The 26,318-nt window shown below is 61.1% G+C and overlaps 1 protein-coding gene across 9 annotated transcripts in view; it reads left to right on the forward strand.

Moving 5' to 3' along the window:
• The window catches only part of SH3TC1 (SH3 domain and tetratricopeptide repeats 1), a 64,404-nt gene that overhangs the window by 13,701 nt on the left and 24,385 nt on the right, over positions 1–26,318 (forward strand). For 2 of the 9 annotated variants that reach the window (XM_069594832.1, XM_069594827.1), the window contains exons 2-8: positions 13,391–13,592; positions 18,339–18,431; positions 21,318–21,445; positions 22,719–22,824; positions 23,455–23,601; positions 24,178–24,370; positions 26,183–26,259. In XM_069594832.1, the coding sequence (XP_069450933.1) occupies positions 13,439–13,592; positions 18,339–18,431; positions 21,318–21,445; positions 22,719–22,824; positions 23,455–23,601; positions 24,178–24,370; positions 26,183–26,259 (898 nt within the window). In that variant the 5' untranslated portion in view covers positions 13,391–13,438. Of the gene's footprint in view, positions 1–2,725; positions 3,005–6,721; positions 7,019–13,390; positions 13,593–18,338; positions 18,432–21,317; positions 21,446–22,718; positions 22,825–23,454; positions 23,602–24,177; positions 24,371–26,182; positions 26,260–26,318 lie in introns of those variants that run through there. The other 7 variants (XR_011257888.1, XM_069594829.1, XM_069594828.1 and 4 more) reach the window with 6 other exon arrangements.

Raw genomic sequence — 26,318 nt, forward strand, 5'->3', positions numbered from 1 at the left:
GTGGGGGCTCTGGAGGCTTTGCTGGGAAGGGAAAGGAGATGGGAAGCAGCCAAATGAATGGAATGGGGGCTGAACCCAACGCAATGAGGCGGCATCACCCACGTGCAGTTCAGGCACAGCTGAGAGTGACTCTCAGGGGAGTCCTGTGAAAATCCATCCCCGAGCCCTCCTGCCCTGCTTGGCCTGCCGTGAATGATCTGTGCTCCGTTTCCATGAGGAGGTCTTGGCTGGGAGGACACTTGCCCCCTGGGGAAGCCTCTCTAAATTGTGTGCTGGGGCTGGATTAATGTTTGCTTAGCCAAGTTCAAGCTCCACCCCCTGGTTCCTGGGCTGGCAGGAGATTCAGCTTTCCAGGGGGATTGTTGCACCCTGCTTCAGGAATACCGGTGCTCTGGACCTTGTGAGAGCCTGTGGGATCTGGGTATCCCTGGGGTCTCATTTATCACTGAGCGGCCTCCACAGGCTCGTGGGGAAATGGCAGCGGGGAGGCCATCGCCATGCATCCCAGTCTGGGGCCTCCGACTCCTGTCGCCTCCAGGCACCCACCTCCCAACCCCCACCACTACTCAGGGGCCACATGGTCCAGGGGAGTGGGGCGAACCTGTCCTCTGACGGGAGGGACCTCAGAGGCCCAGCCACTGCCAGCCTTGTGGCCTCTCAGAACCTCGTCCCTCATTTAAAAAAAAATCATTTTATTTATTTATGGCCGTGCTGGGTCTTCACTGCTCTGGGCTCTTGTCTACATCATAGTGGCTTCTCCTGGTGTGGAGCACGGGCTCTGGAGCATCTGCTCTCAGGAGCTGCGTCGCGCAGGCTCAGTGGCTGCGTCACGTGCGCTCAGCGGCTGCGTCACGCGGGCTCAGTAGTTGCTGCTCTGGAGCTCGGGCTCAGCAGCCACAGCTCCTGGGCTCTGGAGCGCGGGCTCAGCATTTGTGGCTCCCGGGCTTAGTTGCTTTGCAGCAAGTGGGATCTTCCCAGACCAGGGACTGAACCCACGTCTCCTGCCCTGGCAGGCAGATTCTTTACCACTGAGCCACGAGGAAGGCCCCTATCCCTCCTTTTTAAAGTAAGGGGCTGCCTTGACCGCTACGGATGTGACAAGAGGGTGTGCCAGTCCAGGTTGTGCTCCCATGCAGGCTGGTCCTTTCTGACCACCTCCCTCTGAGTGCCCACGTCAGGTTACTTAGGGCATTGATGAGGGAGCACCCCTCTTCTAAACGCAAAGGAGTCCCAGGCCCTGGCCAGCTCACGGGCTGAGGCGGGGAGACAGGGCAGCAGAATCAGTGACCCCTGGGCAGAGGGCGACGCCTGCCCGGATGGAGCCTGAGCCAGGTCAGTGGGGGTGGCGTCTTCAGTCCAGGGGAACTGCTGACCGCTTCCTGCAGGCCTTCGACCCGGCCCCGGGGGGAGCTCCGGTTGTCTGGACAGCCTGTTTTGGTCCCGATATTCTTGTTTTGCAAAGAGCGGTTCCTGAAATCACGGGGCCTGGAGGTCTGCTTGGCTTTGACGGGGGCGGGTCTCAGCCGCTCAGGCCAGAAACAAGGAGCACAGACGAGCCCCTCTGGGCACACACACAGGGTCGCGGCCCTTTCGGCGGGCCCAGCGGCAGCCGGGTGCCAGGCTCCAGGCCAACTCCAGGCTTCTCGCTCCATCCCGGGCCCTGACCTCGGGCTTGGGCTTGCAGGGGAAACTGTCAGAAAGGGCATCTCAGGAGAACTGCTGGGGAGATCCGGGTGGGGCTCAGAAATGCGCGGGCCTCGGAAGGCATGTCACAGATGCGTCTTACAGATGGGGAACCAGAGGCTGGGAAAGACGACGGGAATGCTGGGTCCACTCCCTCCTGCGAACTTGGGTGACGGCCTTTCTCTTCCCAAGCCTTAGTTTCCCCATTTGTAAACCCAAAGGACTTACTCTGACCTGTCTTTATTGGGAGCATTCTTTGCTTTCTTTTTCCCAGCTGCACCGTATGGCGTGTAGGTCCCTAGTTCCCTGACCAGGGATCAAACCCAGGCCCCCTGCATTTCCGGAGTGTGGAGTCTCAACCACTGGACGCCCGGGGAAGTCCCGGGGGCTTTCTTAAGGGCTGGTTCTTGGTGACCTTTGACAGTTTAACAGTTCCATCCTAACTAGAGGGAGGAGAGAGGCAGGACGCCGCGCCCGGGACTGTCCTGAGCCGGCGTCCGGCATAGAGGGTCTTCAGCCATCTGGTCGTGGCTTCACCTGCTCCCTAGTGAGGCCCTTGCTCTCCTGACAGTGAACTGTACACATCCTGGTTCCGGGCAGGCGTCCGGCTCGAGGGGGTGAGGGAGAGGGGTGCCTTTGTGCTGACTCCTTCCGGAGGGGTGGTCCTGCGATGCTTTTCCAGGAATCCCCACCCCACCCCTTCTCTAGAGCAGGGCCCGCAGCCAGGACCAAGTCCTGCCCCCGATTTGCAAATAACGTTTTCTTGGCGCACAGCCAGGCCCTCTCATTTCCGATCACCCACGTCTGCTCTGGGGCTGTAACAGCGGGACGTGGCAGAGCCAAACCTCGCTGCTCTCTTTCCAGAAGGCAGCTGCCGCCCCTTGCTCCGGGGCCACCTGTGTGCTTGCTGCTCCTGCCCAGGCTGCTGGAGTGAACGAGCAGGGTCTAGCAGCTGTCCTCCCACCCCACACCCGCCCCCTCCCTGGAGGCCTCTGCATTCCTGGGATTCTCTGTTTATGTTTTATGGCCCGTTACAGATTAACCCTCAGCCCCCGCCCCCCACCCGGACATCTGCAGTCCCTGGAAGTGGCCGTGGGAGGCTTGACAAGCTGCATGCCTGGAGCAGGCCGGGCGCAGGTACTCTTCTGACGGGCCCCACTCCGCAGGAGGACCTTTAGACCCTCTCTGCCTAGTCCCTCTTCCTCCAGATTCAGCTGAGGAGCCTCTGCCTCCAGGAAGCCTTCCTGGACTTCTCCCTCCTCTCCTTCCCCTCTCTCTCTGGCTGCACAGGTGGCAGGACCCCGCCCCAGTCTCCTTCCAGGTCTGTAACCCCGGCTTGTCTGAGACCCCTCGTGTGTGGGTACCTGAAGGCGCAACTGGGGTGATGGAGCTAAGACGGCCGGTGGCAGGGGTGGCTCTGAATTCTGAAGGGCAGAGCAATCACCAGGTGGAGTGGGGATCCAGGGAGAGGCTGGACCGCGTGGCCAGGGAGGCTGTCCAGGGGACCCCAGCTGGGCCTGGGGGGTTGGGCTGGGTCACCCCTCCAGGCTTGAGACTGCGCTGACATAGTTCCACACAGTCCCAGGGGATTGAAAATGTTCTGAGATGGCGTGACGGAATTAGAAATTGCTTTTTGTCTTTGTAGGACCACAACTGTTGCTACTTGCCCCACAAGTTAAAAAGATAAGCAGAGGGTAGTGGGTGGGGTGGGGTTTCCCAGGTGGCCCAAGTGGTAGAGAACCCATCTGAGAATGCAGGAGACTGTCAGAGACTCTGGTTGGATCCCTGGGTTGGGAAGATCCCCTGGAGAAGGGAATGGCAACCCACTCCAGTATTCTTGCCTGGAGAATCCCATGGATGGAGGAGCCTGGCAGGCTACAGTCCATGGGGTCACAAGGAGTCGGATACCACTGAGCTACTTGGCACGCAGCACACGCAGAGGGCCGGGCACCCCTCAGCCCCTGGCCCCTAGCTCAGGATTACAGCCCAGGCTGCTGTCTGTGGTCCAGGGGTCAGGCGGGAGCCGCCCTGGGAGCTCACCCGGAACTTCTGCCCACGATGGCAGAGGAGAGTCCAGGCAGGCTACAGTGGGCAGGGGTCACTCAGCCCCTCAGAGAAGGTTAAAGAGATGCTGCAGCTGGGTCACTGGGGAGCAGGTGTAAACATTCCAACAGGAAGTCCTTGGGAGCTCTTCCTCTGACTGTGTGAGTCTCATGGCTTAGGGAGTCGGGGGTCCGCCTTTTCTCCCCTGGAGGCCTTGGCATTGTCCTGGGGGCCGTGTGGTCCAGGGCAGGTCCCGCGTCTCTTAAGTCCATTTGCCGCTCAGGCCCGTGGGATCGTGGCAGTACACTGGGGTGGCCACAGTCCGTGGATTTAGTATTTTTAAGGGAGTGATAACTGCTCAGTGATGGTAAATCACTGCAAGGGTCAGAGTTGCTGACCTAGGAGGGTACTCAGAGATCCCCAAGCCCCACTCGCCCATTGGAAAGGGGGGAGCTGCGGCCCAGGGGGTGACAGGCTCCCTCAGAGGGACCCGAAGGCGGGGTTGGGCTGGGGTTGAGACCAGCCTCTCACACGCAAGGCTGTGTGGGGCTGCCCTGTGGGGCCACCTCCAGGAGGGATCCCTTACTTGAAAGACCCCCACCTGAAAGGCTTACGGTCTTCCTCTGGAAGTCTATTCGGGTGCAGTTGCAGACTTGGGGTGCACTCTGTGAAGCTGGCGTGCCGTATGCGGAGTTGGTGTGTTCTTGCAGAGTTGAGTAACATTCTGAGAAGCTGGAGTTCAACATGTAGAATTAGGGTGTGCTGTGCAGGGTTGGAAAGTCACTCTTCACTTTCATGCACTGGAGAAGGAAATGGCACCCCACTCCAGCGTTCTTGCCTGGGGAATCCCAGGGACGGGGAGCCTGGTGGGCTGCCGTCTATGGGGTCGCACAGAGTCGGACACGACTGAAGCGACTTAGCAGCAGCAGCAGCAGCAGTGCAGGGTTGGAGTGCTCTTGCAGAATTGAGTTACATTCTGAGGAGTCGGGGTGCAGCACGCAGAACGAGGGTGTGCTGTGCAGGGCTGGAGTGCCCTGTGCGGAGTGGAAGGACGCTGGGCACAGCCGGGGAGGCTCATGGAAAGCCCCCGGCCTTGAGCCAAGAGCACAGCTGCAGAGGCAAACAGGATGCGGGTCTCGGGCCGCTGCAGGGCACAATGGCCAGGAGAGGAAGCGAGTCCAGACCCTTTTATGGATACGGAGCCGCCGGGGGCCTCTTTCAACACAGTTTCCAGAAAAACAGAGCGGGAAGGAGCAAGCAGCTTGCGTTCCACACAGCGTGGGGTTCTGGAGGGCTGGCTGGGGAACAAGGGAGCCCAGCTTCACAGAGGCTGAGAGGAGCGGGGTGGGGGTGCACCCAGGGCACACTGTGGCTTGGAGAAGGGAGGGTGCAGGGCCCAAGCTTAGCTCTTCTTCTCAGCCCCCGAGGCCCCACGGAGCCTGGGGCCAGCCCAGGCCAGGGGCTGGTGGAGACGGGGACTTCTGACACCCTGATTCTTCCCCGCTGCCTGGGGAGCCTGGTCCCCTGCTCTGGCCCTCTACTCTGGGGCCTCCTGGGCCCCCGGGGCGCATGGGGTGATGTGAAACCCTCCCCTGCTACTCCACCTGGCGTCACGGGGGACCATGAAAATGGCCCCCTGGAGCCTCTGCCTCCCGCCTCGGGGTCACCGAGCATGTCAGTGGTGTGTGGCCCGGGGCTGGGCTGGGCTGGGGATGTGAGGGGCCGGAGCGCTGGGCCCAGGCCTGATGGGGTCCCTCCAGTGGCCAGCACTGCCCGCTGAGGGGCTGAGTCTTCACACTGGCCCTCGGTGGGGACCTCTCCAGCGTGAGGCAGCCACAGGCCCGTGGCGTCTCCAGCTGTGCCTCTCACGCTTGAGCTCTGGCCCATTGAGGAGGGGAGGGGAGGTTGTGACTTTGGGGTGGCCAAGCATAACGCCAGGAGTTGATTGGATAAAGGCGGACGGCGCGGGAGAGGGGCAACCAGAAACAGCCCGCTTTGGGCTCAAAGCGGATCTCAGCCTGAATGAGAGTGCCCTCAGGGAGCAAGCGTCTGGAGACAGGTGTAGTTGTCACCCTGGGGTCAATTTCTAGTGACAGAGGCTGGGGACGCTGCCCAGACCCCAGGACAAAGAGCGAGTGCTCCGAACACCAGCAGTGCTGGGGTCAGACACCAGGCTCAGGGATCTCAGTGTCCGTCAGACCTGGTTCCCCGCTCACCCTCTAGTTGTCACCAGCCTTGGACCACATCATCTCCTGAGCCTCAGTTTCCCTGCCTGTGAAATGGGCACATTAGCACTTAACTTAGATATTGTTCCTGGTCAGGAAGCCAAACCATGCCTCTCCCAAGCTGGGGGTGGAGAAGGTAGCCTCCTGGGTTTGAGCTGGGGCCAGCAACCGGAGCCCACCCTCTGCCTCTGTGAGGGCCTGAGAGCTGATGGGAGCCCCAGTTCAGTTCTTGCTGCTTGTCGGACAGCCAGGAACCCCAGCCCTGCCCCCCAAGCTCAAACCCCTGCTCTCGAACCCAGGTCAGGCCTGGAGCCGGTGAGAAGACGAGGAAGGAAGGAGAGCTTGTCGGCAAACCCCCGGCTTTCCCAGCATGTGTTCCCATTGATTGTGTCACTGGGTGGGGCAGCAGTGGGAAGAAACCGCGTGTCTGTCTGTGTACACGCGTGTGGACACATGGATGCACATGTATCTGTGCACGCACACATGTGCAAGTATGTGTGCCCATCTGCGCCCACACACGCGCACGAATGTCTGTGTGCAAGTGTGTATGTGTGCACCTGTGTGTAAACATGTGCATATGTGCACACGTGTGTGCATTTGTGTGTGTGCACACGTGCACAAATGTCTGTACAGCATGTGCATGTGTGTGCACGTGTGTGTGTGGGCAGTAAGTGGAAGAGGAAGAGAGAGCAGGGCTGAGGTTGGCCCAGGGCAGCTGTCCGACTTCCCCAATCCTGCCAGCCAAGGCGGGAGCCTGCGTGGCCCCTGGCCTCCACCTCTGAGCTTGAGCACCAGGCAGCGGGCAGGCGGGTCAGGGCCTGGAGCCGGCCCAGGCCAGAGCTAATGATCAACCAGCCCTGGGAGGCGGCGCAGCAGCTCAGGCCTGCCTCTCGCCAGGCCCAGGCCTAGACCCAGGCGCAGGGAGGAAGTGGGGCAGGAAGCAGGGGGCGGTGGCGGCCGCTGTGCAGTCCGACGGGCTGTGGGCGGTGGAGACGGCCTGCGGGGCCCGCCAGCAAGGAGCCGGGAGCCGCCACCCGGTGCCCGCTGTCCTACGGAGCGGGGCGCAGGTACGGGGCTCTGGACGGGTGGGTGAGGGCAGCCGAGCAGGCATTGTCCACAGACCTGGGTCTTGCCGCAGGTGGATCTGAGCCATCTCTTGCTTTTCACTTTCTCGGAGAGTTTTCTGAGCTTTCAGGATTGGGAGGGAACAGAACTGGTGTCTGGAGAGGCCAGAAGACCGTGGGTGCTGGCTAGCGGAGCTCCGGGAGGGCCCCGTGCCCGCCGACAGCTACTGTCCCAGTGCTAATGTCGGGTTTGCTAAAGCACCGCCGCTCTGAGATCTCACCTCACCCCACCTCCCCTCGGCCACTCAGACTTGCGTCCCGAGGGTCTGGCCAGGACACAGGAGCTGTGTTGCCAGCAAGCAGGGTTCTGGGCCCAGGGGACCTCAAGTGGGCCCCCACCCTGGGTTGGTGCCACCTCTGGCAGATACCACAAGTACCAGACCAGGGTGGCATGGCAGCTGCGACCTGGCCACTCTGAGGTCACCGCCCTGGGCCTCCTCTGCATCAACCAATGGGACAGGTGACTTAACCGGGAACCCCGGCCGGTCAGCTCTAGGGAGACCCTGACCCAGGCCCTTTCATGCCAGCGGCTTCCCTGGTGGCTCAGACGGTAAAGAATCTGCCTGCAATGCGGGAGACCTGGGTTCGATCTCTGGGTTGGGAAGAGACCTGGAGCAGGGCCTGGCAACCCCACTCCAGTATTCTTGCCTGGAGAATCCCTGTGGACAGAGGAGCCTGGTGGGCTACAGTCCGTGGGGTCACAAACAGTCAGGCACGACTGAGAGACTAAGCACCTGGCCTGGGCTTGTGGTCCCGGCCGCAGTGACCCCTCTCCCCGCCCGCAGTGACCCCTCTGGGAGCCCCAAGCCCCGCCTGTGGGGGTTCCACACAGACGACAGATGGGAGAGTCACGCTGGGAGGAGTCTGCTGCTGGTCACTTGGGTGCGACCTCCCCCAGCGGGGGCGGGGGGCTGTGGCTGAACTCGTGGACGGAGGCAGTGTGGGAGCCAGAGGCAGGGTGCGCCCAGGTTCAGGGTAGGTGTGAAGGGCTGGGCTTGGGCCCACCTGGTCCATAGCTGCTCATGGAGCCTCGATGGCCCCTCTGTGAAATGGGCCCATCACACTCCCCCAGGCGTCACGAGGACAGAGTGAGGATGCTCAGCTGTGCAGGGAGGTGGCTCCCAACAGTGACGGCGCTTCCTGTGTTTATGCCTGAGGTCACTTACTCCTCCTCCCGAAACGCCCGCTTCCCAGCAGAGAAGGGAAGTGCAGGGACCCGGGGCGACGGCTGGCCTGGAGCTGCTGTAATGAAGGGCCACAAACGGGGGCTTCTAATACAGAAGTTCATTCTCCCCTGGTTCTGGAGACTGGAAATCTGAAGCCTCGGGGTGGGCAGAGGGCCCTGGGGGAGGGTCTTTTGGCTCCTGGCGGCTGCAGGAATCTCTGGGCTCATGGGCACGTCACCTGGGGTCCCCGCTGTGTCTGTGTTCCTCCTCTTCTTACAAAGACCCCCACATGGAGGGCCCTCCAGCCCAGTGTGATCGCATCTTATTATTACCATTAGTATTTATTATTTGGCTGCCCCAGATCCCAGCTGTGCGGCACATTAGCATCTTCAGTTGTGGTCTTCGGACTTAGTTGCGGTATGTGGGATCCAGTTTCCTGAGCAGGGGAAGATCCAGCCAGAGACCCTGCACTGTGAGTGTGAGATCTTAGCCACCAGGCCGGCAGGGACATCCCCAGTGACCGCACCTTAACTTCATCCTGTGTCCGAATAAGGCCACCAAATCTGAGGTCACTGGTGGGTGTGAATGTGGGGGTGTGCTGGTCACCTTCTGTACTGAGGTCCCCAGACAACCCTGAAAAGATGCTTCCTGGGGAGGTGGGCAATGTCTGCATGGTCCTCGAGGCAGGACAGGTTCAGATGTAGTCGGGGACACAGGCAGCCTCTCCGGCTGAGTAGTGCTATTTTAGGATCCTCCCCGGGGAGACAGAGCCCACTTCCTCCTGCGGGCCATGACTAGGAACCCCAGGCTTACCACTGTCAGTGGCAGGCCCCTCACTGAGCAGGTGGGAAGTCCCCTGAGCCCCAGAGCCTTCCCTGTTCTCGAAAAACCTTCCCTGAGCTGCTGGGGACAGGCCCGTGGGCCTGGGATGCAGGCACTGGTGGGCTGCTCCTGACTTCTCTGGGGACAGGTGGGCGGGGGCTGGGAAAAGATGCCTTGGATGTGGGTTGTGCGAGCCAGATGCCTGGCAGCAGAGAGTGGGGGGCGAGGCACCCTAGGTGGCGGCTAGAGAGACCCCACAAACAGGACCCTAGCAGGACGATGGATCCGCGTGCCCTCCCGAGATGCTGCAGGACAGTAGAGGAGGGCAGATGGTGGCCTGGTCCCCCCCACCCTGTGGCCAGGGGACCTCAAGGAGAGTTGTGGGCTTGCTGTGTCCAGAGTCAGGAGGGGAGGGTGATGGGCTGGCTAGGCTGGGGGTGGGGGTGGGTGTCAGATGGACGGCGCTGCCTCCTTGAAAAGGCTGGGAGGTCTTTGTGTGACGGGGTCGGGGAGGGGACGGACCCTGGCAGCAGGAAATGGGGAGCACAAGGCAGGGGGGCTTGAAACGAAGCTGGACATTGACCAAAGGTGGCTGGAGAGCTATGCGGCAAGGCTGCGTCCCAGAACCCGAGGGTCCATGCTGCTGCGCCCTCTGGACAGGGAGCCACCTCCAGCATGCTCCCTCCTCCCTGGGGGTGCCTACAAGGATGCCAGCGTCCCCTGGGTGCCCCTTGGCCTGGTCCCTGGCCCTTAGAGGTGGTTGGGGGCTGGGGACGAGGTCACAGCCAGACGGCCCCCTATGCCCTGCTTTTCTCTACAGCTTGGAGGCAGGCTAAGGGGGACCAGGGTAATGCCTGCCAGAAACACGGCCTTTCCTACTCCTGTGTTAAATCCGTGAGAGGAGTGAAGCTGGTTCCGGAGAAAAGGAATCAGCAAGCTTGAGATGAGCTAAAGTAGGCTCCCCAGCCCGGGAGCTCTCTCGTCTTGTGTGGGGGGAGTAGAGGGTCTAGGGGGCAGCGGGCCTGGTGAAGCCCCTGTGAGCCAAGGAAACCCCTTGATGCCCCAAGGGCCCCCGGGATGGGGGAGCCGGATTCCCTGAGTCACCGTCGGAGGGGTGCCCTCAGGGGTCATACCCAGAGGCTTTGGGGACCACTGATGAAAGGGTGTCGGGGATGGTCTGGGAGCCCTGGCTGTAAGGCAGTGGTCCTGCAGGAGCCCCCACCTCGAATCCCCGAGGGCCAGGGAGCAGTGTGGTCAGGGCTGTGCTGAGCTCACGCCCCTGTGTGTCGGGTCCATGAGGACGGGGGGAGTAGGGTCTTCTTCCTCTGGGATCAAGGGTTCAGAGCCCCAGTTGCTGCTCAGCAGCTTCCCGGCTGCATGGCCTTCCTGAGGTGCCCACGACTCTCCTGCTCCACACTGGCCTGTTGGGGTGGCCCGCAGCTCTGCTGGCCTGCCTCCGTGGATGGCCGACACTCCACGCCCTCTCATTCTCGGCACGCCTCCCTGTCCTGCACGGGCTCTGCCTCCCCCGGGGCCTTCTCAATGGTCAGACTACCTTCCCTCCACTTGTGGGGTCAGCAGACTCTCTCTCCCTCTCCCGGAATGTGCCCCATGGAACCAACACCACCAGACCCCTGCCCATTCCAGCAGGCCTGGGTCACCCTCCTCTGCGCCCCTCTCCCCTGCCTGGCACAGAGCTGGCCACAGGGCAGAGGTCGGCAGGATCTGTTGCAAAACAACCAAAGGCTTTCGAGTGTGAGGTTCGACCTCCTCTGCCCACCCTGCAGGCGGAGCTGACGCTGAAGGCTCCTGGGCCCAGCCCCCTGCAGGGGGTGAGTTCAGGGTTAAGGCCGGTTCTCGGGGGACAGCAGCAGTGCACAGGGAGGGGTGGGCCTGCAGGCACCGCCTGCCCCCTGCCTGCTCCCCCAGATGCGTGGGACGGTTCTCAGCCCAGCGCCCCCTCTGAGGGAGTTTCTGATGGCTCCAGGGTAGCATCCTGTGAGAACCTTCACCTGGTGGCGGGAGCTTGTGGGTTTGGTGTGAGCGCCTCTGTTTGCCTTTTAAAAACAAGGATGTGGGCACTAACGGATACGTGTGGGGGTAAGTGAGAGAGTGTTAATGTGAGAGTGTGTGCGCGTGTGTCTGTGTGCACATGTGTGCGTGTGTGTGTGCGCACGTGTGCGTGTGTGCACACACGTGTGTTTGTGTGCGTGTGTGTGTAGGGGGTGAGTTGCCCAGCCCTCCGAGCCCACCCCGATCCCCATCTGTAGAAGGGGACAATGTATTCTCCCCACTGGGAACCTGGCCAAGACGCCTGGCGCATGCAGGTGGTGACAAACTCTTGCGTGCCCTCTGGGAGCCTGCAGACAGTCTCTGCCGTCCCGGAACAGTCTGAGGCCCGCAATTCTGAGAATAGTCTGCACTGAGTCTAACGGAGGTCAGCCCCCTGATCTCGTTGACAATCCGAGGCGGTAAATGAACCCAAGGCCCCTCGCAGGTCCCTCCTCCAGCGTCTCCTCCTCTGTCCTTTCTGCCCAAACTCAGGAATGGACCTTTCAAGGAAGAAGATGCAGTCCTCTCGGGGCTTAAAGTGCTCTGCTGGCCTCTCTTGGCATCTGTGGAGACTTCAGTGCCCTGGGCACCGCCCCCCCCCCCCCAATCTGGAGCAGCCCAGGCCCCTGTCCTGTGCCCCAGGCTCCCCCAGCCCCCGTGGCGACTCGGTGATGCTGCCGTCGGCCTCCTCGTCTCCTACCCGTTCTTTGCTGCAGGGTCCCAGGTGAAGCTGGGAGGCCGGCCGGGGGCTCCTGGGGCCCTACCGCCCTGGTGGGCCTGTCTGGGCTCTGAGTCCCATGCTGCTGGCCTGGCGTTCTCTGGGTCTCTGGGGGTGGGGCCCGCCCCAACACCTACCCCGAGGTGGATGGGTCTGGAGTCCAGGCCTGCTCTTCAGCGGGCAGTGTTGTTCCCCAGGAAGGGTCTCGTAAGTGTGCTCGCCCATCTCTGCGCATCCTGCTCTTTGTGCAGGGACTTCCTGCTGCCCTGCTCGGAGGTTTAGGGTGGAGCTCCCCCCGGCCTGTCATCAGAGCGCAGCAAGACTCCGCGAGAGACGGGCTCCTGGCTGGGGCTCCTGGCCCTGCTCTCGTCTGCCCTGCGCGTGGCTGAGCAGGGCCGCTCCTCCTTCCCTCGGTCCCCGAGGCAGAAGCTGAGGGCGGCATGGTTGACCCGCATCCCTCTGGCTGCAGCGGGCTGGGGGGGGCGGTCTGCCTCTCCTCCCCAGGCCTGGAAGCGGCTCCATGTCCTTCTCTGTCCTCAGATTTGTGACCTGTGCAGACCCTCACTTATCCTTTTTTTCCTCAAATTTTATTTTTATGTATATTTCAATATTTATTTCACTGCTCTGAGTCTTAGCTGCAGCGCACAGATCTTCTGGTTATAGCATGTAAACTCTAACTGCGGCATGCAGCTTCTCGTTTCCTGACCAGGGACTGAACCCGAGCCTCCTGCATTGGGAGAGCAGAGTCTCAGCCACGGGACCACCAGGGAAGTCACCGTCTCTTGATGGCTCCCTGTCTGGGGAAGGCCCCAGGGCACCCGGGCACGGGAAGTGGTCTCTAGTTCCTCCCTGGCCATTTCCTCCTTCCCTGCCTTCTGCCGCCCACTGCCTCCCGTCTTGGGGACAGCCTGGGACCTGGCCCATTTCCTGCGTTCCTTCCAGGGGCTCCGCTGGGTGCAGGCCTCTTTTAGTGGGAGACCCCCCACCCCAGGCCTCAAGATTAGTTATAAGGAGCAGCAGGAACCCCTGGGAACTGAGGCTGGAGTCACAGGGCCCCTGAGCCCTATGGGACGTGTGCTGTGTCCCCAGGGTGGGTCTGTCCATCCCAGCCCTCGCCAGGTGGAAGGCGTGGTGGGCTTACCCCTAGACCCTGGGGTCCTGGGGTGTCCCTAAAGCACAGCTGTTCCATCTCCTGTTTCCACATGACTGTTGTCACGTCCCTGTCCAGGCACTCGTGGGAAGGTTCTGAGCAGCCTCTACCCACCAGGTTCTAAGCTGTTTGCTCAGGTCTGTGATGGGCAAGAGCGGGCACCCCTCTGCCCGCAGGGCCCTCCAGCTGGAAGCAGACATAGGCTCGCGCCCCCGATGGAGTCTGCTCCGGGCGACTGTGCTGTTCAGGGAGGAGGCCCTGCCTGGGAAGGTGCTCAGGAGCCTGCCAGGCAAGGCGGAGGCGCACTCACCTCTAGCGCCCTAACTCGGGGGCAGCATCCATGCTGATCCCGGCCACCTAGAGAGGCCAGGACTGCTGCTGATCCCTGCCCTATGCTCTCCCCACAGAGGCCAGCCCGGCATGCCGAGCCCTTGGCACTGAGGCTGCCACCGGCCATGGAGGGCCCAGCGGAGCCTGCTCCGAGGGGGAAGGGGCCCTCGGGGCCCTCGGGGAGCAGTGGCGACTGCGGGGTCCGGGAAGCGGCCAAGAGCACGTCCGTCATCTGGGAGCAACCACAGCCCGAGGAGGCCAAGGCCACCGTCCGAGGGGGTGAGTGCACTGTGCGGGTCCGCCCCCCACCCACCCTGGGACGGAGCCGGGCATCGCACCGTCAGCGCCTGCGTTGATGGAGAGTGCACGAGGGCTGCAGGCCCACCTCGCGCTTCTCCAGGGTCACATCAGTGATAACCTGGTGAGACAGGCAGGCAGGGGTTGGAGATCCAGGGACACAGCCCCACATGAGGTCACAGCTCTTGTACGACTTTGCGTCCCCACCGTCCTGCTCTGTCCTTGGCTGTGAACCCCCGGGGTTACTCAGGGTGGGGTGTCCCTCCTCCCCTCCCAGCGGGCAGACCCAGCCCCAGGGTTGGGGGTGGCAAGGAGCAGTGCCGGGGCCAGGCCTTGGGCAGGATTACTTCCTGGAAGGAGAGGATGAGGGCTGAGATGAGGGCAGAGGCGCCTCCGACTCCCACCCGACCGGCCTGGGTGTGCGCAGGAGGGGCTTGGACTCAGGCTGGGCTGCCGCTGGGGAGGAGCTGGTTCCCATCCTGATTGCCGCTGGATCGCTGCTGGACGCGGGCCTCAGTTTCCCCACTTGGAAACCTGCGGGGTGGCCTAGGGGGTCTGCAGGGCCCCTGTCTCCAGGACTGGAGGAAGGAAGGGAAGGACAGGGAGGAAGGCCCCGAGCCAGGGGCAGCCTGTCCCCTGTCCTTCCCCCACCTTCCTGCCGTCAGATCCTCACCTCCACCCGGTCACCTGCGTAAGCCGCTTGCAGAGGCTCTAGGGCTCGGCACGCAGCAGGTGCCGGATGAGCATCTGACGAATGACTGATCCTTTGGGAGAATGGCAACAAAACCACGTGCTGGGCAGCAGGCCCAGAGCCCGGCGCTGTGCGTGGTTGGTGACTGGCGGTGTTTTCACTCCTGTTCTCTTGGTCCTTCGCGGTGTAAATGGAGGTAGGAAGTGGAGTGGCCATTGAGGACACCGACTCCTGCGGTCAGACACCTGCCTGGCCCAGAAGAGGGGCTCCAAGAAGTGGTGGGGGCCTGGCCCGGGGATCTCATGGGATCGTGGCCCCACCGAGAGCTCGACAGCAGGAGACGGTGGGGCTGGGTCCTGCCAGAAACATGTGAGCCTTTCCAGCCTCCTGCAAGGCAGCCAGCGCCCGAGGTGCCATAAGTGCTAGAGCACAGGATTCCTGCTGTCCGGCACTGTGACCGAGCCAGGGGCATCCCGACCACGAGCCCGGTGTTTCCTGCCCCTGCAGCCCCACAGCACAGCTGGCATCCGCCGGCACCAGGATGGTCTAGGAGCCCCCCCCAGTCTTCCCAGGCTCCCCAGCCCCGAGCAGCCAAGGGGCCAGTGGGCTCCTACCACATCTACCCGGACCCCTTACCCTTTTCAGCTTCTTTTGCAAACGGGCAACAAATTTACAAGAAACAATACAAAGAATTCTCACTTAGCCCACCCAGGGGTTTTCCCTGGTGGCCCAGTGGTAAAGAATCTGCCTGCCATTGTAGGAGATTCGGATTCATTGCCTGGGTCTGGAAGATCCCCTGGAGGAGAGGAAAGGCAACCCACTCTGGTATTCTCACGTGGGAAATCCCATGGACAGAGGAGCCCAGCGGGTTACAGGCCATGGGGTCACAGAGTCAGACAGGACTGAGTATCTGAGCACGCACACCACCCTGCCTAGACCCCTCAGATGTTAACACTTTGCCTTCTCTCTCTGCGCTCAGGCAGGTGCTGTGTTTTCCCAGGACGGTCTCGGGGTCCATTGCAGACATGACTCCCCTCCTCCCCCACTGCTGGGTGTCTTTCCTAAAACCAGCACCTGCTCGTGCAGCCGCACAGTGAGACGATTCCAAACTCACTTTTCTGGCTTAGACAACCTGCAACAGACCTTGCTGCGATCCCGCCATCGGTCCCCGTAACCGCCTTTCCACCAAACAAATCCCTGGTCAGGCTTTGCGATCTGTGGTGTGTGTGCCTGGAGCTTCTTAACCTGGCAGCTGGTCTTTCGAAGATTCCAGGCGGTCAACCTGTAGAAGGTGCCGCAGTGTGGAGACGGGTGTTCCTTCAGGATGGCAGACTGGTGCTTCGGGCAGAAATGCCCAGTGCCTTCGGTCCCTCTCGGCGTCCGTGGGTCTGGGCCCCGGTGACGTCCACGTCTCACGTCGCTCACTCGATTAAGGGGATGTCTGACGCTGTAAACGTCGCTGTCAAAGTCACCTGTCTTCCCTCTCGTCGTGAGTAAGGAGCCTGTGGGAATGCTGTGACTATTCTGACCCCCTCCAAACTCACCCATGTCAGTCGCTCAGTCGTGTCCGACTCTGTGCGACCCCATGGACTCTAGCCGGCGAGGCTCCACTGTCCGTGGGATTCTCCAGGCAAGAATCCTGGAGTGGGCTGCCATTCCCTTCTCCAGGGATCAAACCCAGGTGTGCTGCACTGCCGGCCGTGTCTGGGCGGCAGGGAAGCCATGAAAACAGTCGCTCAGTGTTGACTTTCTAATGCTGCGTTCCGCCTGCCTCCTTTCTAACTGACCTTCACTGGGGCGAAGAGCTGTCCCCTCTCCCCAGTTCCTCGCTTATTTTAGCCTGGGCAGGCTCAGAGGTCTTTATTTCATTCTCTGGACTCTATCGGTTGCTGTCCTTAGTTATTCTGAAGTTCAAATGGCCCCCAATTTGGTCTTGTGACATGTCTCCAACATCCTGTGGGCACCACCTGCTTTCTGGGGCCCCAGGATGCTCACGTCTCATCTCTGCTCTCCCTGCCCCAGCCCTGGAATCGGCCACGCCTCAAGGAGCCCCGGGCTCAGTGGGAGGACGGAGTCTGAAGCCGAGATCGGAGTACCATGTGCCTATTTGGACTCGACAGGCATTTTTGAGCCCCTGTTCTGGAGACCCAGAGAAAGCAAGGACTGGAAATGGGCTCTGACCACACAGGCCTGGGGCTGGTGGACCGCAGGTGGGGAGAGGGCAGGAACGAGCCGGTCACGTTGCCCAGTCCAAAGTCAACGGGCAGCACCGCAGCACCGAGCAGGGGTGTCCCTGGGGTGATGAGGAGGCTGCAGTGAGGTTCTGCAACCCCTCTCGGACCCACAGGTGTTTCTGGGTCGGATCACCCTCCATCCGAAAGTTCCAGTCACTCATCCCATGTTACACATGAGGAAGATGTGCAGGGCAGGGACGGGGGCTCTAGCCAAGATGCAAGCAGGGAGCTGGCCTCGAGTCGGGGGGCTGGAGTCCAGGGACCCCAGCAGAGGACTGACCTCACAAGGCCGAGAGGACCCGTGGCCCCCCAGCTAGTGGCTGGTGGGGCTGGATGAGGATGCAACCCCGTCCGCCCAGACCCTGCGCTCCCCCAGGATGTCACCTCCCCTCTGTGGTCAGCAGGACAGAGGCCTCCAGAGAAGTCCTATCGGAGAAGGAAATGGCAAAACCCACTCCAGGATTCTTGCCTGGAACATTCCACGGACAGAGGAGCCTGGCCGGCTACAGTCCACTGGGCCGCAGAGTCGGACACGGCAGAGCGACTAAGCAACCCAGCAAAGAAGACCTGAGACCACCCTGGACGGCGCATCAAGAGCAGAGACGCCGCTCTGTGACCACAGTCCACAGAGGCGAAGCTGGTCCCAGTAGTCACGTATGGGTGTGGCAGGCGGGCCCTAAAGAAGGCCGAAGGGAAGTCAGAGTTGCTCAGTCATGTGTGACTCTTTGCAACCCCGGGGACTATACAGTCCATGGAACTCTCCAGGCCAGAATACTAGAGTGGGTAGCCTTTCCCTTCTCCAGGGGATCTTCCCAACCCAGGGATCGAGCCCAGGTCTCCCGCGTTGCAGGCAGACTCTTTACCAGCTGAGCCACCAGGGAAGCCACAAGGGAAAGAAGGCTGAGCGCTGAAGAGCTGATGCTTCTGAACTGTGCTGCTAGAGAAGACTCTTGAGAGTCCCTTGGACTGCAAGGAGATCCAACCAGTCCATCCTGAAGGAGATCAGTCCTGAGTATCTGTTGAAAGGACTGATGCTGAAGCTCTAATACTTTGGCCATCTGATGCAAAGAGCCCACTTATTGGAAAAGACCCTGATGCTGAGAAAGACTGAAGGCAGGAGAAGAAGGGGACAACAGAGGATGAGATGGTTGGATGGCATCACCGACACAATGGACATGAGTTGAGCGAGCTCTGGGAGATGGTGAGGGACAGGGAAGCCTGGCGTGCTACAGTCCATGGGATCCCAAAGAGTCAGACATGACTGAGCGAGTGAGCAACAGGCAACGCAGAAGTCCACGTCTTCCTCCCCACAACCTGCACCCGCAAGTTAGCTCACGTGGCAAAGAGAGTTCGCAGAGGGGCTTAAAGCTCTGGAGACGGGAGGTTACCCTGGGGTGGGACTCAAAGAGAGACTGAAGGTGCTGGTGCTGCTGGCTTTGGAGACGGAGGAGGGGCCAAAAGCCAGGGGGCATGGTGCCTCTAGAAGCGGGAGCAGCAAGGAAACAGATTCTCCACCCAGGGCCTCCAAAAGGAACCACTGCTGCCCACCTTGTTTGGCTCCAGTGAGACCCTTCTCGGACCCCAGATAACACTGCGCAGTTTCCAGAAGCCGCTCGGGTGGGCTACTTGGTTACTGCACAGAAGGAAGCCCACGACCTCCTCTGGACCCTGCTGGCCTCTGTGACCGTGGGGGAAGGGTGTGAACGGTGGCTTGGAGGGGCGTGGACAAACCTGTCCTCTAGAAATACCCGGGATTGGTGCCTGTGCAGTAGCTGAGGCTGTCTGTTCTCACGTCAATCACAGGACCCTGCTCTGCTACTGACGCTGCTCCGGCCTCTGGCGTCTCTCAGCAGGCTGCTGGGCCCTCCCCTGGCCAGATGGGGTCCTGCCCCACAGGTGGGCATCCCCACGCAGCAGGTTAAGTCTGTGCCAGGCTCACGAATGTGGGATCCCTGGGCGTCCCCTTCCCTCCAGCCTGGACCGTTCTGTGGACTCCTGGCTCAAGAGTGTCTAATGGAGGCTTCTCTAATGTGGCTGCCGGATGCCTGCCTTGAGGTCACTGCGGGGGTGGGTCGGGGCTGTTGTTCAGACGCTCTGTGGTGTTTGGCTCTTTGTGATCCCGTGGACTGCGGCACGCCAGGCTTCCCTGTCCATCACTGTCTCCTGGGTGGGGGCGGGGCTTGTTAAAGGCAGACGCTCCTGGGACAGTTCTGACGCTGGGAGGTTGCGGTAGGGCCCAGGACGCTGCATTTTCCCTGGGGGACAGAAGGCTGGGGTGAGCCTGCACTTGCAAAGACCTTCTCTGGACTGTTTGCCTCTGCCCGAAGAGGAGGGCTCCTCAGTAGCTCAGACAGTAAAGAAATCTGCCTACTATGCAGGAGACCTGGGTTCAATCCTGGGTTGGGAAGATCCCCAGGAGAAGGAAATGGCAACCCACTCCAGTATTCTTGCCTGGAGAATCCCATGGACAGAGGAGCCTGGTGGGCTACCATCCATGGGGTCTCAAAGAGTCAGACATGACTGAACGGCTAGCACACATACACGTAAAAGAGGAGGCGATGTCACCCTGGAGGTGGGAAGCGAGTCCCAAGGAGCGACACCCTGGGGGCATGGTGAGTGCGGAGGGCCCCCCGGGAGAGGCATCCCAGCTTCCAGGACAGGATGGCGGGACTCTCGCAGGAGCTGATGCTGGGAGGCGGACCCAGGTGCAGGAGGGCAGCAAGGAGTCCTTTATCCTGAGACCCTGCCCCGGAGTGCTAGCTGTGGGGGCGGGGGGCGCAGAGACCCCAGGGTCGTTGGCGGTTCACCTCTGCCTCGAGGGTCGTCTGTCATCCAGCCTTTCAGGTGGTCAGTGCTGCCTTAGGGCTATTGAGTCTTGAGGCAGGCTATCGTGGGAGTGAAAGTGCAGCCCTACCCTCTTCGGGAGGGTTACCGCTTAGACTGGCTGAGAAAAGCTGACTGGCTTCCTGCTGGGGGAGGGGCCCGATTCCAGATCCCAGAGTCTCCTGCTGGGGGTGTGTTGAGGGGGGGAACTGGAAATTTCCAAGGCAGGTGCAAGGCTTACTCCGAGGGCTCTCCCCCTCCACCACCTCTCTTCCTCTCTCCTCTCTCACTTTATCTCTCCAGCTTTGGAGCCTCGGGGTGGGGGGGAAGGAGTAGGGATGGGCAGGGGCTGTTTGAGCTGAGATGGAATCCTCCAGCGGTCAGCTGGGCAGGCATTGTTCTGGGAGTGTGCCTCAGGGGAAGGTATGGAGAGTGCAAAGGCCCTGGGGTGGAGTGGCTGGTGTGGGATTGGTGGGGGACACCTGGATGTCTCAGAGCAGCGGAGAGAAGATCGCAGGCTGGCAGCGGGCGGGAGAAGGCCGGGCGGCTCCAGGCTGTGCCTGAGAAGGTGGAAAGGATTTGCATTTTATTCTTTCTGAGATGGAAAACCACTGCCGCTGTGCTAATACAGTAGCCGGGTGTGGGCATTTATGCTTAAACTTAACATCAGTTCAGTTGCTCAGTCATGTCGACTCTGCGACCCCGTGGACCACAGCTCGCCAGGCCTCCCTGTCCATCACCAACTCCTGCAGTTTACTCAGACTCTTGTCCATCGAGTCGGTGATGCCATCCAGCCATCTCATCCTCTGTCGTCCCCTTCTCCTCCTACCTTCAATCTTTCCCAGCATCAGGGTCTTTTCCAATGAGTCGGTTCTTTGCATCAGGTCGCCAAGGTGTTGGAGCTTCAGCTTCAGCATCAGTCCTTCCAGTGAATATTCAGGACTGATTTCCTTTAGGATGGACTGGTTGGATCTCCTTGCAGTCCAAGGGACTCCCAAGAGTCTTCTCCAACACCACAGTTTAAAAGCATCAATTCTTCAGTGCTCAGCTTCCTTTATAGTCCAACTCTCACATCCATACATGATGACTGGAAAAACCATAGCCTTCACTAGACGGACCTTTGTTGGCAAAGTAATGTCTCTGCTTTTTAATAATAAATAAAAGAAAGACTTCAGTTCCTTGATGACACTGTCCACATTTCAAGAGCTCAGGGGCCCGTGTGGCTGGTGGCCGCTGTGGGACGCTGTAGAGAGCAGGCACGCTCATTGCTGCAGAGGTTTCTAGGGGCTGGCACTGCCCAGGGGGCTGAGAGCCGGGGCATGCCATAAGCCAGACCTGGTTGTAGGGGACTGTCTGGCTTCTGTGGACCAGAGGACCATCTGGAGCGAGGGCCGGGGCCCAGACACTGCCCCAGCAGACCGAAGGGGCAGGGCCGTGGCGGGTGCGCGTGCGGGGTTCAGCCTGGCTTTGCAGGTGGATCAGTGGGGCGGGCTGCTGGGCCCACCTGGAGGGTGATGGAGGCAGGTGTTGCTGGTCCGAGCAGGGCTGAGGCTGCGGTCCTCCTGGAGCTGGAGAAGCAAGGACGAGGTGGGGGCCAGAGAGCGCTGGCAGGGTGTTTCCCGGAGGTCAGGTGCCCCGTTGGAGCTCAGGCCGAGGAGAGATCGGGGCTGGAGGTCACGGTGACTTGGGGGCCGTTTGCCGAAGGCCAGACAGATGCTGTCCTGCCCTGGGGTGATGACACAGTCCACTTCCTCCCATCTGTGTTCGTCGTGGGCAGCACATGACTCATTTACAAGGAAAGGAACTGGCCTCAGGGGAGACAGGCTGCCTGCGAAGTTTTCCCAGGTGGTGCATGTGGGGTGTGAACCCGGGCCCCCAGGTTTGCGGCCCGGGGGGCTGGCGGGGGCGGGGGAGCACCCCACGGCACCCCACCCACCTTGATCTGCCCCGCGCTTCCAGACCTGACCTTGCAGCTGCTGGCGGTGCGGCGGAAGAGCGGGCTGCCCGACCCCAACCTGCAGCAGGCCCTACGGGGCCGGCTTCGCCTGCTGGAGAATGAGAGCTGCGAGGTGGCCCGCGCCCTCGGGGTGAGTCTGGCTCCTGGGGATCCTGGGTGGGAGAAGGGGCGCGGGATCCACACTTGCGAATGGGGCAGAGGAGGACGGCTCGGAGTAGAAGGTGGTGGGTCTAGGAGGAGGTCCGGAGACTTCGGGCTGAGAGGCCCGTTCTTCACTCTCACGTGGTGGTCGGGACACAGGACGAAGAAGGGCCCTTTAAAGCGGCAGAGGGCGGTCATGCAGGCGGCTGGACACAGGGGCAGCACCTGCTGGGCCCCCAGCCCCAGTTTCTGCACCCACGCAGTGACTCTAGAGGCCCAGGGACCCGGGCCGGGAGGCTGGACCCGGCTGGCGTCCCGCATCCGCCTGGACTTGCTCAGGAGCCTGGCTCAGCCTCAGCTTCTCCGGGACTCAGTTTCCTGGCCGAGTCTGATCTTGCACTCAGCCTGGCCTGGCCTTGGCCGACGCCCCCTGGACTCTGTGAATGCAACCTCCTCAGCCACTTACTGGGATGCTTAGAACTGTGACCCCACAGAGCTGCTGTGAGGGTCAGCGGACTGTAAGCACGGTGCCTCAAGCACGGTGCCTCCAGCACGGTGCTCGACAGCGGGGGCTGGGGGGTGATGCCCCTGGGATGCCAGGGCTGGGTGGCTGGTTAAGGGTGGCGCCTCATTTCTGAATCCCAGTGGAGACGAAAATAGGGCCCCCTCTCCTCTAGGTGCCTTTCTGCAGCTGTTCGGGGTCTTCACTGGGTACGAAGGCTTCTCTAGCTGTGTTTCTGTACCCACAGCTGGCAGGCTTCATTTCCCTGTGGCATGTGGGATCTTGGTTCCCCAGCCAGGAATCGAACCCACGCTTCCTGATTCTTAACCACTGGACCACCCGGGAGAGTCCCGGCTGGTGCTACCACCAGGAGGGTTCATGGGTCAGTTGTCAGGAGAGGGGACGCCGGGTTTAGGATTGGAGTTGGAGTTGCTGCTGCAGGAGGGGACGGGAGGCGAGGCTGGGGCTGTGCAGAGCTGAGTGGAGGAGACCCTGGTGTCACTGGTGTGCAGGGCGTGAGGCAGGCCTTGAGTCACGGAGGGGGCATGGAGGCCGCCAGCTCTGGGAAGGCTTGGAATGGCACTGGGGAGCCACAGCTGGTCTGAGAGGAGCAGCTTGGCTGTAAAGGAATCCCCTGTGCCTCCCCGCCCCCCTGCCCCACCCCACCCCTGCCAAGGTCACTCCCGTGAAACGTTCCTGCTGGTGGGCAGACCCCTCAAGCCCCTGGGACTGTTTCTCACGCCCGTTTCTGCCCTGGAAGGAGCTGTCGGCCAGGCTGCTGTCCATCCACAGTGACCAGGACCGGCTGGTGGTGACATTCAAGACGTTTGAAGAAATCTGGAAGTTTTCCACCTACCACGCTCTCGGTAAAGCAGTGGCCCTCCCAGGAAGGGTTCTGGGGCCCCCGGCACGCACTAAGCCCTTCATGTTCCCAGCCGGGGCTTAAGACTAGGTGCGTTCCCGACAGCTCTCCACGGGTCACCTGTCCTTGGCGAGGATCGACGCGATGGGCAGGGCTGAGCGTGGCTTCCAGGGCAGCCGAGCTCTCCCTCGCCGAGCACAGAGGAAAGCGGCGCCAGCCTCAGCCCGCATGCCTCTTTCCAAAACTTCTCCTGCTCAAAGCAAGGCTTTGACTGGCTAGGCGCCTCTCCTTGGGGACCTTGCTGCTCCATCCCCACTGAGGGCTGAGAGCCAGAGCAGGGCTGTGCCCACCCCCCGTGTCCTGGCCTCCTTGAACACTCTTGTCCCAAGTCACAGAGGAGGAGACTGATGGTCCTAGAGGACGTGACGAGTCCAGAGAAGGGCCGGTCCTCTCACAGCCTGGAGGGTCAGCCCCGAGGCCCGGCTCGGGTAGTGGACAGTACCCTGAGTCCCCGTGGGCAGAGTGGGCTGGCCCCAGGCCCTGGTCAGTGCAGGGCTCAGTCCGCCCTGGATCGTGAGGGCCTCTCCCCACACACCCAGAGCCCGCTGGTGGCCAGGGCTGTCCGCTCTCCTAGGCTTCACGCATCACTGCCTGGAGAACCTGCTCATGGACCAGGCCTTCTGGCTGCTCGAGCCTGACGAGGACCAGGAGACGGCCATCCAGGTCCAGGTGGATGCGGATGCCTTGAGGCTGGCGTACGAGAGCCTCCTCGTCCAGGAAGGTGAGCGACGTGATATCGGCGGCTCCCCACTGGTCCGGGAGGGCCCGGGGCCCCGGCAGCAGGAGGGCCCTGGAGGAGCGGACACTGAGGGGACATTGGGCAGGGAAAGCCCCCAAAGAAATAACAGAAAAGGGGCTTTTGCCAGCGACCCCTGAGTTCCTGGCTTGGCTGTTGCTCTGAGTACTCCGGGGGTCTCACAGTCGAGTTCCAAGGCTGCCACGAGCAGGGTGTTAGCAGTCAGTCCTTCCCGGCTGCAGAGAGGACAGGAGGAGGCCAGCTGCAGCCAGACTTGCTGGGGGGTGACGGGGGGCGGGGAGAATCCAAGCTGGAGGGGTCCTCGGGATCACGCACCTGGCCCCCTCACAGCCCAGTCGAGTCCCAGAGAAGCTGAGGCTGAGCCAGGCTCCTCCTGGCCAAGTCCAGGCGGATGCGGGACACCAGCCCGGGTCCAGCCTCCTGGCCCGGGTCCCTGGGCCTCTAGAGTCACTGCGTGGGTGCAGAAACTGGGGCTGGGGGCCCAGCAGGTGCTGCCCCCGTGTCCAGCCGCCTGCATGACCGCCCTCTGCCGCTTTGAAGGGCCTTTCTTTGTCCTGTGTCCTGACCACCATGTGAGAGTGAGGAATGGCCCCCAGCCCTTCAGGCGGCCTCCGAAGGGTCCTCAGGCAGACGCGGCCACTGCACTGGACCCTTCAGCCCTGAGTCCCGGCACGTCCTCGGAGGAGGAGGGGGCAGCGGCGGCCGCTCCGGAGCCGTTGATTCCGTTCCATCAGTAGGTACCGACCTTTGTTTCTCTGCCTCCTGTGGGTCCCGCACGCTGGCAGGCTTTGTGGAGACTGCCCCAGGCCGGGGTCGATCACTGGCCAAGGCGTGTGGATGGGGACCAGTGTGAGCCCAGCAGACACGGCCTCCATACTTCCGCCATTTTCAGTGTGTAGCCTCAGGGCGGTCACCTGCACAGCAGGACAGTGACACCTCCGCAGCAAGACTGCTCTGGAATGAGACAGCCGGGGGTGTGCGGCCTGGGGTTCTGGCTTCATGTTCTGGCTCATTCCAGAAAGCTTTTGAGGGAGCCACGTAGCCTGTGCCCATAGTAAGGGAGCATGCAGGGATCTATGCAAATAAGAACCAAAGCAGGGAAAGCCTGGGGAAGGCGGGGACAGGTAGCATACAGGCTCCTGTTCATGTGCTGAAGTGGGCGTAGACTGGGCTCGAGCTTCCTGGCAGCCAAAGTGAAGAGAGAAACTAGATCTCCTTGTTTTCAGTGAAATAGTCCATGGGTGATGGAGGGAGGTCTTCAAGGATGCCAGCCTGTGGGAGGGCAGGAGGCACCTGGGCAGAGGGCTTGTGGCAACCTGGGCCTGTAGGGCACATACTGTGTGTGTGTCTGTGTGTGTGTGTCTGTGTGTGGGTGGGTGTATCTCTGTGTGTGTGTGTATGTGTGTGTGGTGTGTGGGGGTAGGCAGGTATATGTGTGTGTGTGTTATGTGTGGGTATATGTGTGTGTGTGGTACATGTGTATGTGTGGGTGTGTTTGGTGTGTGTGTGTGTGGTGTGTGTCTGTGTGCAGGTATGTGTGTGTGTGAGGTGGTGTGTGTGTGTATGTGTATGTGGTGTGTGTGTGTGTGTCTGGGTGTGGGTGTGTGGGGGTGGGTGTGGGTGTGGGTATGTAGTGTGTGTATGTATGTGTTTGGTGAGTGTGTGTGTGTGCTGTGTGTTGGTGTGCAGGTATGTGTGTGTGTGAGGTGGTGTGTGTGTGTATGTGGTGTGTAGGTATGTGTGTGTGTGTTTGGTGAGTGTGTATGTGGTGCTTTGTGGGTGTGTGGGGTGGTATGTGGGTGTGTGGGTGTGTGAGGTGGTGTGTGTGTGTATGTGTGTGTGGGGGGTATGTGTGTGTGTGTGGTGTGTGGGTATGTGTGTGTGTGTGGTGTGTGGGTGTATGTGTGTGTGATGTGTGGGTGTGTGTGTATATGTGTGTGGTGTGTGGGTATATGTGTGTGGTGTGTGTGTATGTGTGTGTGGTGTGTGGGTATACATGTGTGTATATATGTGTGGTGTGTGTGTGTGTGGGGGGGTGTGAGGTGGTGTGTGTGTATGTGTGTGTGTAGTGTGTGTGTATGTGTGTGTGGTGTGTGTGTATGTGTGTGTGGTGTGTGGGTATACATGTGTGTATATATGTGTGGTGTGTGTGTGTATGTGTGGGTGTGGTGTGTGGGTATGTGTGTGTGTTTGGTGTGTGGTGTGTGTGTGTGGTGTGCAGGTATGTGTGTGTATTTGGTGAGTGTGTGTGGGGGTGTGTCGGGTGGTGTGTGTGTGTATGTGTGTGTGGTGTGTGGGTATACGTGTGTGTATATATGTGTGGTGTGTGTATGTGTGTGTGGGTGTGTGAGGTGGTGTGTGTGTGTATGTGTGTGTGTGGTGTGTGGGTATGTGTGTGTGTGTTTGGTGTGTGGTGTGTGTGTGTGGTGTGCAGGTATGTGTGTGTATTTGGTGAGTGTGTGTGTGGGTGTGTCGGGTGGTGTGTGTGTGTATGCACACGGCTCTAACCTGCCCGGCTCTGAAACCCCCTCTCATCCCGCTCCAGGTGGGCGCTCAGGGTCCCCAAGGACTCCGTCAACGACCCCCTGGGTGGACCCATGGCGCCGGACGTCCAGCTGATGGGTACGTGCTTCTGCTGGTCCTCCTCCCCTGGGGAAGAGGGGGCTGAGGTGGGCAGGCAC

Source organism: Ovis canadensis, chromosome 6, assembly GCF_042477335.2.
Source record: "Ovis canadensis isolate MfBH-ARS-UI-01 breed Bighorn chromosome 6, ARS-UI_OviCan_v2, whole genome shotgun sequence".
NCBI classification, from domain to species: domain Eukaryota; kingdom Metazoa; phylum Chordata; class Mammalia; order Artiodactyla; family Bovidae; genus Ovis; species Ovis canadensis.